At 33.1% G+C, this 11,456-nt stretch overlaps 2 protein-coding genes across 2 annotated transcripts; both read right to left on the reverse strand.

Annotated features, from left to right (window-relative positions):
* Window positions 1-1,311: 1,311 nt before the first annotated feature.
* Window positions 1,312-4,008, reverse strand: LOC104819783 (epoxide hydrolase 4). The gene is given in 5 exon segments (XM_010550026.2): window positions 1,312-1,646; window positions 2,180-2,247; window positions 2,384-2,473; window positions 3,279-3,869; window positions 3,871-4,008. Coding segments are annotated over 5 exon segments (963 nt in total). The 5' UTR covers window positions 3,946-4,008; the 3' UTR covers window positions 1,312-1,507.
* Window positions 4,009-6,429: 2,421 nt separating this feature from the next.
* LOC104819784 (GATA transcription factor 19-like) lies at window positions 6,430-7,736 on the reverse strand. The gene is made up of 2 exons (XM_010550028.2): window positions 7,292-7,736; window positions 6,430-6,965 (listed from the first exon to the last, which is right to left on the reverse strand). Exons 1-2 carry the CDS (start codon window positions 7,655-7,657, stop codon window positions 6,639-6,641), a joined length of 693 nt encoding a protein of 230 aa, XP_010548330.1. The 5' UTR covers window positions 7,658-7,736; the 3' UTR covers window positions 6,430-6,638.
* Between the last annotated feature and the right edge of the window lie 3,720 nt (window positions 7,737-11,456).

The following is an 11,456-nucleotide window of genomic DNA, read 5'->3' on the forward strand; positions in this document are numbered from 1 at the left end:
ACAAAATTTGTAAATCTCGAAAACGTTTTCTATATTATGATGATTGGTCATATTATGGTGAGTATAATTTTGGTATAATAATCAAAGTAATTAATGTATAACAACAAGTTGTATTTCGAAATATTTGTAAGTTACAGCAAATCACATTTACATTTTTTATAACTTTACTTTGGGTTTAAACCGTCAATATTTTTTATTGTTTATATTTTTGAATTTAAAACCAAATCGGAAAAATAGGAATTTACTTATTTTAGGTCTAGAATTTACCGTCTTATATTAATTTACAACCACAAACACTACGAAATAGATAAAATAAAATAAAAACAATCGAAAGTAAATCTTCCCAATATTTGTCAACAAATATTAGCAAAAGTCGATTAAGCGTGTTCAAGCTTTAAAGTAATCTTGCCGGTTTTTGTCATTTAGTGCAACAGTTAACGCATTGTGAGGGATTATATAATAAAAAAATTGTTTTAAATTTAAACATTTAAAACCCGTGCTATAAATTCAAGAAATTACAAAGTTGGTATGACTAATCGATGAATTGAGGTCAATGCTGTATCAATATCATATGAGCATTATATCAACGGAAAAATATAATATATATTTAGCTACAATTTATAAATTTAATATATTTCATGCCATATAAGGATATGGAGAGAGGATTTTGTTTTATTAAAACCGGTGAGCCGATGAGTATGAGGTCAAATCAAAACATGCATGCGTAAAAACGTGCGAATCTACATGTGATTGGGGGGCATGCGCTTTAACTCAGAAAATATCTCTTTGCCTCCAAAATTCAATCCTATATTGGGTTCCGGTTCGGTTATATTCAAATTTGATTATTTCGATTTTAAAAAATTCAGTTTCTATATTAAATCCAATTCAGTTTGGTTCGATTATGTTAAAAAAAATAAGATTTTTTTGTTATTTTTTATTCGGTTTCTTCTATTGAGATTTATTTTTAAATTTTTTTTATAATTATTTAATTTTATATCTAATTTAATTCGATTACGATTATGTGTTATTCTATTAGCTTGTTCGATTATTAACTAAATAAGTGGTCCCTCCTTTTAATCGTGCTCTTATTCATAAGTTTATAATTATCATTTTATCAAGGGTCGTGGGAAAAAAGGCGGTATAAGTTTGAGGCCCATTTGTATGAAGGCCATATAGTAAACTTAGAAAATTAATTAGCCTTTTTCAAAAAAAGCATAAACGAGGATCCAATAACGCCGGGCCAAGATTTTGTTTACATTTTGGTTACTAGCTTTATTCGGATTTAAAAATATAATTTTAAAAAAAAAGTAGTTAATTTGGACACTATGCTATCCAATCAATTTTAAAATCGTATTTATTTTGGATAACATCTTTTTTTAATCATAGGAAAACACAGAGGCAAACGAACAAGGTACGCCAGCTTATTATATGATCCGATATTGAATATATTAATAATAATAATAATAATGTATTTCGATGGATTATTATAACTTATAATATTATAATTTTATTGGACGGTCTTGTTTTCAGAGGGAACAGAGGCAAGGAATTTATTGAGATGCCGATTGTAGACGCAAGGTCTCTCCAGGTGGACCAAGTGGCCTGCTTTCTTTATACTCTCCATCGTTGCCTTCTCTCCAAGCTGTCTGAATACATTTAAATTCACCACGATCCCAAAAAAACAGTATGTATAATAACTGTAATATGATAATAAAAAAAAATCTCATATAAATACCTCTAATTTTTTAAAACGTATCAAATAAATATTTTAATTCCTGGTTTAACAATATGTTAAAATGTACTAAATTAATATACCAACTACCGAAATTGTGTCAAATTAATATTTCAACTTCTAAAATTTATGTCAATTCCCAACCAATATCCAAATCGATTTAGACGTTTTTGAACAAATGTATAAGGGTTTTGGTTGTGAATTATCTTTATTTGAACAAATGTATAAGGGTTTTGAACAAAAGTTGAGATATTAATTTGACACTTTTTAATTTTTGTGATATTATATTGTCAAATTAAAAATTAAGGTATTTATTTGATATATTTTAAAAAGTTGGGATATTTATATGATATTTTTCTATAATAAAAAGTGGTAGAAAAAGATATAACTTTCGGTTCCAAGGGAAATAAAATTACTATATGGATATATATATATATATATACTTACTCTCTCATATTTTTGGCGACTTCGAGATTAAAAATCTTGTCACCTTCGCCCCACAATAGATGTATTCTCTAACAAATAAATGTAAGTAGGCGTGTCATTGAAATAAGCTATGAGCATAAAAAATTACTGTATATGAGTTATATATACGCATACACACACGTGTGTGTGTGTATATATGTATCATATACACATATACATACATACCTGTGGGAAACGGGGAATGGTGGCGTCCTTGTTGCTGATCACCAAAGCGTCCAAGAGCTCGGCTCTTTCCTTTCTATTGGTGAACATTACCTGCAAAATTTTCAATTTTTTTTGTTAATGTTCAACTATAATAATTCATTAAATATTCCGTAAGTTATATGTTTCATTCGTTCTAAATTTAGTGATATAAAGAAAGAAAAATAGCAGTATTTATCTCATATTTTTATAAAATTTTAGGTATTTGTATATGATTTTTCTTATACAAAATAACCGTTATGGATTATTAAAATAACATATATTTTTTTTCAAATATAAATCTTGTGTAAGAACTACTCGAGCATCGACATTCAATGAAATAGGCAAAGGTTATTCACCTTAACATTGGACGATTAATTAGGCAGGGTTAGTTGAATGAACATTATATATCTAAAAATACTATATAGTTATATGAACCGACACACTTCTCGATGTAATGCTTTTTTTCCTTGGACAATGCATGTTAGGTGAACGAACAGTATCTAAATATATTTTTGTCGTTCACACACCTACCAATGATCTTTTGTATTCATATTTTCCACGTAGGAATCTACGAAATATAAGTGTTATTTTTAATCATCTATAAAAAGCTCAAGGAAAAATGAGGGAAAATATTGAATATATATATATATATATGTGTGTATATAATGCATGTAGTTTCTGCGAGTTTAGTCAGAACCACGTAAACTTTGCGAGTTCCACCTAACTTTCATTGCAATTTTATCAACACAAAAAAAAACTTTCATTGCAATCACTCTAATCAACTGAAGTGATCCCTATGATCATATAATAAGCATTTGAATCTTATAACTATAAATCCAACGATAATACAGATAAATTAAATTGTGTGCGTACGTACCTCAAGATAGTCCTTAAAGAGGCAACTCGGGAACCAAACGGGTCTATGCACAGCCATTGTGAAAAGTGCCCTAAGCCCCTTAACCGAAGTCGGTAAGAGAAGATCCGTCGACGAAGAAAACCCTAACCGGTTTAGGTTCGACTCACTGATCGTGTCGGTCATCGCCAATATCGAACCGGACACGACCATGGCTCGAACCATATCTGGATACATCTCCGCGATCTTGAACGCCACCATGCCACCGTAGCTAAACCCGACGAGGACAAACTTATCCACGCCGAGAACACCCAAAGCCTTGACCAAACACTCCGCTTGAAACGCCGGTGACCGGTCCGGGTTGTCGGAGTAGGACCCACCGAAGAAGAGTAGGTCCGGTATGTAAATCGAGTACTTCTTGGATAACGAACCCACCTGGAACTGCCACGTCACGATGCCCTCGGCGGCGAAACCGTGGATGAGTAGTACGGCCGGTTTAGCCGGTTTTTCCAGTTTCGTGACGCCGGTTTTGTCGGATTTTTTCGGTTTTTTGACAGTTTGTTTAGGGACCCAGAAATTCATTTTGGTTCCTGGTTCGATCTCTACGGTGTAGGGCGGTGTAGGGAACGACACCGGCCATTTTCATGAGACCGTACAACAATGGCTTTTGGGCTGCGACCAAGTTCACCATTGTGTTCTTCTCCCTGTTTTGTTTTTTTTTTTTTTTTTTTTTTTTATAGAGAGATATAAGTTTGAAGAGACAATAGCAAATGGAAAGGGGGATTTTAAAGATGGAGGTGAAATTTATATATATATAAAAAATACGTGTTTGGTGTTGAGTTGTTATCTTTTGTTCATCCAATTGTCTTCTCCTTTCACATTTTCACTTTTTTTGTCCGTCTAATTAGTCAAAGGTTCATGCAAATGTATATAAATACTGATGCGTTTACTTTTCTTGCAAGAAATCTCCTGAATTTGCGGCTAAGTAAGAGAGAGATTTTGGTGGGTGTAAGTAACAAATACAACGTTGTCGGACTGTGGATCACCTGCACTTCCTACTTCTGTCGGGATGTTCACACTTGTGAGTCTTGGTCATGCATTTTTGTCTTCTTAATCTTTATATTATAGCTAAATTTATTTAATTCGTGTGTGATTATGCGTCCCTTTCCACGAGACCTCGGAAGAAAAGCAGACGTAAACATAAAAATACCCGTAATCATATTTTCCTTTCGCTTTTAACCATACCGAATATTAAATGCCATAAAACGGACCGAGAGTTTGAATTTAATTAGATGATTAGAGGTGAACCGATCCGATTTGGTGTTACAACGAATATTTAGTCTACCGTAGGACTGAATCATCAAATGCCAAAAAAATAGTAACAAAGAATTCAATGTCTTTTGTATATATTGCGTTCTCGCTTTTTATCTTTTAAATTTTGTTAGAGGTTTTATGTTTCTTTTCTCAATATTTTAGATCTTAAACATATTTTTCTACCATAACATACTATATTAGACAATAAATTCTCCAATTATGAAATTAGTGTATCAAAGCACATATTAGTTGAGCCCACCCAATATGGACTATATGACCCATAACCTTCCAAGGCTAAGAAAATTGATGTATTTGAGTATTATATATAGATTTTGTACCGAAACTAACATTCCGGCTTCCGTCGATTTCGTCAGATTCCCATGGAACTTTCTTTGAACGAATGCACACAACAACACACAAGCTTTAACGTGTTCGGATCGATGTGATCCTACTCACGGCCGAGCAGGTTCTCGACAATTCACTATATCAGTTTTACAGATCTTTGAGAAACAAGAATGCGCTCAAAACCCAGAACGAATCGCAATCTCTCGACCCAAAATGAAAAATGAACCGTGCCTCTTTTTTTCTGCAGGAAACTCGAACTTATATGCAGAGGAAGAAGACGATGAACGGTGTCTAACAACCTTCTGATATCAAATGTCTTTAGTACCCTCCTCGATGAAACGCACGGTATCCACTTAAAATCTTCGGTTTGCTGTTCAATTTCCTCCTGAGTCGAACCGGACTATAATGACAGGAGGGATTAGAACCTTTTTAAAAGATTCAAGGAAAAAAAACAAACATTATGAGAAAGGATAAATATGATTCACATGTTGGAAATTATTTTATTTATTAATTTCTATAATGTAGGAAGTTTATTAATTTCCGTACCCATTATGGTGATGGTCCAATATTTACTCCATGTTCTGCTAACTGTCTTTGATAACCACTTGTTAACTGAAATCTTTTTTGATGGGAAAAAGACTATAAAGATTACGTATGATATTGAAGTCCCTAAGCCAAGTAAACATTCAGAATATACACCATCGTTATTGTGTTGCTCATGGTTTAGAAGCACCAAAGTATTCAGATTTCAACTCAATTTCAATGGCTGGAGGTATATTTTTTCCGATTCAGAATTTTATTTCTGCATTTATGATATTGTATGTTAAAGTGTTGCATATTGAAGATCATGATTTAGATGAGTTTAAAGAATTTTTAAACTTACATCCACATGCAGACGTACGAGGAGCAGCACACGAGGGGCCGAGCGACGGTCAAATTTCCGAGACACAATCTGAGCATAATACGACAAATTCCCCCCGTTTTTGTCTCCCTTTTTATATTTGTTTTATTATATACAATCTGAAATCTGTCAATTCAAATTAAATTTTAAGTCACGAGATAATCTACTTGCAGTTAAAAGACAGTAGAAATATTTTTGGGGCGTGAGATTTAAACGGGTGGTGGCTCAATGCCATCGATAATATCACATTATATAGTGTATCTATATCGAAATCAAATGAAAGGAATATCTAATAAACTCCAGAAGAAAAAGATACGGCAACATTTAAAACATATCGATTTAAATATATATACTTTGGATTTCGTAGTATTTTTCTAACAAGATTTATTCTAATGAGATTCCAAATGAAAGGACCGGCTAAAAATGTAAAAGAACATAATCTTAGAGATCTTTAAATATTATAAAGGAACCATATTTCTAAATCCCACCATCAGAAATACGTACGTCGTCCGCGTATGTGTTTATGTATGTATGAATGTAGGTATGTATCTGCATGCGTATGTATTTATGAATGTATCTGTGCAATCATGATCCTGGTCAAATTTAAGTGCAGGCACAAGGAAAGGGCTATAATACGGTATGTATCATTAACACAAAACTTTCAAAAGCTCTGAAAATAAAACATAAAGATGACAAAAAAGCTAAATAGTGTATTTTGTTTATATGTTAAAGGGTTTGACCGTGCAGAAGACTTTGGCGAAAACCAAAGCCACGTAACCGACGTCGTTTCAGTATCCCCCTGGCCCCTGTCTCTTGAGTCTTGACTAATAAAGTTGATCGGCGACGTTAAGTCTCCAAGAGAGGAAAGGAGCCGCGGTGACGTCGGAATCGCCGTCTCTGACGTCATCAATGAAGGTATATTCGCTCGTCGACGGCGAGTAATAGCTGCATGGAACTCTCTGCGTCGTCTGGTGGTGCCACGTGGACGATGAATCGTAGCAGTGATTATAACTGTAATTCGGACCTCCGTTATATGTCTGATTCCGTACTCCCGCCTCCGCCGCCGATGACCCTTCGCCGGAGTTCGATTTTCCGGCGGTTGCTCGTCTCTCTTCCTTCTTGAACCGGATTCCACACGCATTACACAGAGACTACATTGAATTTTTTTTTTTAAAAAAAACTTTCGGTGAGTAAGATGAGCCATTTTACTAACATTCAAAATAGAGCTTTACCAAAAAAACAAAAAATAGAGACAACCCATTTAATATATATAAATATATAGTATGCGTACGCATATCCAAATTCCCAAAATCGTTATAAAGTTTTTTTCTTTACTTAAGATAGTCCTTATGGTTCCTTTAACCAAAAAAAAAAAGATAATCCTTATGGTTGGTCCATATATATATATATATATATATATGGTGATTTTGTATCATATCATAAGAGTTTTTCTTACACAAAGAATACCCCATCATACCTTAGGGCCCTTTGGACCGTTCCTCCAGAGAGGAGTAGAGGTGGTGTCGCAGTTAGAACACCGGCGAGAAAGGAGGGTATCCCCGTCACGGATAACACTCCTCGGAGGTTGATGATCAGATAAATACGACGCCGTTTTACAGTCATCCCATCCAATCATGCCACTAGAAGTAGCAGAGGAACCGAACAGATGCTTGTCTTCTTGCCTGATTAGAGGGGTGGAGGAGGGTGTTGCGAGGGAGAGAGTGCAATCAACAGGAGAGCAAGAAGAAGAGCAGGGGGCGAATACGGCGTCGTTTTCGGGCGGGAATAACGCGAAGAACCTAGGGTTCTTTTCCTGGTATGAGCTCGTAGAAAATCTACCCATCCTTATGTTTTGTTTTGAATTAACCCTTCGATGAGATTCCGACAGAAGTGTTTTGAGATTTTAGGTGGTGTGTTGCTGCTGTTTTTGGTGCTGTCTTGTAGGTTTATAAGGTGGAGACAAAGGGGGAAGACGAGTCAGCAAGACAGGCAGTCCACGTTGCCTTTGTGTAATTCGAGACAGGAACGTACAAAACACACACACGTATGTCTGTATATAGACTATGTCCAATTTAATTAATAACCTGATAATCAATAACATAATCGGTTTAAATCAAATAATATTAAGTGTATTCGAATCACCCTAAATAAATAAAAAAAATCGTTTTTAGATTTATGTCGCGTTAGATATAGTTTTTAACTCCATATACATGTAAATATATAGTTTTTAACGTTATTTCATATAATGACGTGCAATCAGAGAAACCAGCTTTTGTCATATGTGCTGCAAAGGTTTTATATTAACAAGATGGACATTTTAAACTTCGACTTCGGTTCGACTTGGTTGTATCACCATTCAATTATTTCAATTTTAAAAATTTATAACTATCCGATTTTATATTAATTCAATTCGTTTCAGTTTTGTTTGGAATACAATTTTTATTAATAAAAAACAATTATTTCTAAACATACATTTTTTCGATGATTTTTTTAATTCGGTTCGGTTTAATTTGAATTCAAATTTTTTAGTTTCGAAAAACTATAACCATCTCATTTTTTTTATATTTATGTCAAACCTTATATATATATATATATCATATTCTTTCCTTGCCGACATTAATTTTGGATTCAAAATAATGGATCTCAGTTATAAAAAGTAATAGACATATATATGTGGATAATCATATGTGGTTGGAGTGGCAGAGAGATTGGTCAAAAGAGCCCCACGTGATTTAAGAGAGGTCACGGTCTTCTAAGGATCTTCCAAGCCTCTTACAGTCTCTCCAAGTAATATATACACGAATATATAAACATTTGTTAGTTTGTTTTATAATTTTCTTATTATACTTCAATTTTGTATATCTTTTTCCCCTGTCAAACAAGTTATTGTTACACAGTTCTTTGTGGGTAATTAGAAGGGGTAAAGATAAAGAAGAGATATATATATATATATATGTATGTGTATATGTGTATGTGTGTACCCTGGCGAGATACTTTGTAATGATCAAAAGCAATACGGTGTTCTTTATTTGGCTTGCCAAGAGAGACATCCCATTGATCAGTCAAACAAGTAATTTCTGACAACAAAAAAAAAGTTTAAAGAGAATAATTCAGATTGATACACTCCGTTTTACACTTTTCTTTTTTTTTTAAAGAGAAAAAGACTAGCGTGTAATATATTTCTATATTTATAAAAAAAATTAACCTGGATATTATGTATAAGAACAAACAAAAAACGAGTCTATATTATATAAAACATCATACATGTAGACAATAACATTATGTGCAAAGGATACAGTTTAGTATACAACGATCCATAAGGTGTATATATTGCCATATATATATATATATATAACGTCGCACATGAAAGAATGTAACCCATTTGAGGGTACGGACCCATTTTTTTTATTACCTTGTCAAATTAGGGTTTTGTACCCAGTAAAGTTGTTTAAAAAAATTTATATATTATCACCATTATTTATATATAAATATGTACGAAGTATTAATGACAGTCTTGGATACGAAACAAAATTGTTATAGACCAATTAAATTTAGTGGATATTTGAATGTCTGAAAAGAGTACAGTGGAGTATATATATGTCCCTTGAAATTAATATATAGAAATTGGTGGCTGTAGACAAATTGAAAAATATAGTTGTATTGTGATGGTGGTATATATGCCGCCAAAGATAACATACCAAAAATAAAAACGAGAGAGAGAGAGAGAGAGAGAGAGAGAGAGAGAGAGAGAGAGAGAGAGAGAGAGGAACAAGGAGAATCAGATCGGTCTTGAGATTGGGGAAGTCTTTGTTCAATTCGACTAATGGAAGAAAACGACGACAACCGCTTTCCCAAAAAGATGCCCCTCTCTTTGTTTTTGCGGAACTCGAAACCTAAACTGCGGTTAACCCAACGCACTCCACTGACTGTTGGTTTTCGCCATTAACGTTACATATATGTGATCTGTCTCACGTGATATTTAATCTTGTTATCCATTCTTACGATTTTTTTTTATGTATACATTTTCTATTAGATATTATCGAATGTTTATATAATTAATTATATAATTTTTTTATTACTATATCTTTTTTTATAATAAAGAAGTTCACTAGTCCTTCGATCCACTTAATTTTATAGATCCAAAATTATTTTTTAGTCACGTAATTAATTGTTCCCTCTTCTCCGAATCGAATCCAAAACTTTGAAGATAGATTTTTTGTCATCTTTCAACCACTAGACCACCAACTATTGAATCTTATAACCATATTTTTTTAAGTATATATATAAATATAAAGGAGATCAAATTATATCATATCAAATCCTTATAACTATATCTTTTTAATATTATATATTAATTATTATCCGTGGAATAAACATATTCTTTTGATTTTCACGATCATGGACATGTTTGCTCTAGTTCGTATAATTTGTTATACTAAATAACATATCATCATTTGGATCATTTCATACTATAAGTTGGTATCTTTCTCAAATTCACACCTCGTCATTTTTTTTTTCGTTTTCAGATAAATATGCTTCTAGACTTTTATTTTTGTTATAAATTATATGATTTTACAGTGAGTATATTTTTCGTTCCTCATATAACACTACGGTAATGCAACTTAAAGAAACCATTCTTATTAGATTGATGATTATGCAATGCTTATCTGTAATATATATCAAGAGGTGCCACGTGGACGTACGTCGTGCATGCATGCAAGCAAGAGCAAGTGTGATGACCAAGGCAATGCACTTAGTTAATCATCGTTCTACCACCGCCAACACATGAGCTTTTGGAATCGAATCCAAAACTTGGAGAGAGAGAGAGAGAATGAGAATGAAGGAAAAACAAAAAAGGGGAAGACATTCCTCGAACAAAAGCAACAAGATCCAAGTGGGGATGTCTTTTCTTTTCACTGAGTGTTCTGTCCCCCAATAGCTTTGACCATTTATCTTTTTGATAACGTCGGTCGACTCCTTTGGTAGTTGTTGATATGATGTTTGCTCTATCAGTATTTTTTTTTTGTTACTGTTGTTACTTTATTTTAAAGCAAGTCCTATATTTATTTTTTTTTTAAAATATTTATTTATTTTTATCCATGTATTGGGATGAAGTCACAGAAAAGAAAAGCTAGGGTTATCTTTGATGGCCCAATATCGTCATATTGTATATGTATATGTATATTATTTTCGGTAGATGAAACCCTACGCGCACACATTAGGCGCGTTAGTGGTTGAGAAAAATAATTATTTATCAAGACATAATATTTGAAACATAAGACGAATTGTAAAAACAAGAAAAACCCTGTTCAGTGATTCGAACAATTATGAGAAATAATCAAAATTTATTTTTTACGAGGAAACGTATAAATATTAATTTTGTATTACCAGAAACCTTCCCATTGTAGTATTTTTAGAAACCAGGTTCTTTTGATTACTTGGAAATTAGAGCTTCATTAGAAAATTGTAATAACTTAAAATTTAGAAACTTCATTACCCATTAAAAGCACTAATGGGCCGGTTTTGGGCTTCAAATAAGAGTTCAGTGCTAAAACATCGTGCCGTTCATCGTCACTAAAACGTCAACCACTTCGGAGGGGGAAAAGCATTAACAACTAACAAGCACCACGTCAGTCTCGTCT

The sequence above is a fragment of the Tarenaya hassleriana genome, unplaced genomic scaffold (genome assembly GCF_000463585.1).
Source record: "Tarenaya hassleriana unplaced genomic scaffold, ASM46358v1 Cleome3, whole genome shotgun sequence".
Lineage (NCBI taxonomy): Eukaryota > Viridiplantae > Streptophyta > Magnoliopsida > Brassicales > Cleomaceae > Tarenaya > Tarenaya hassleriana.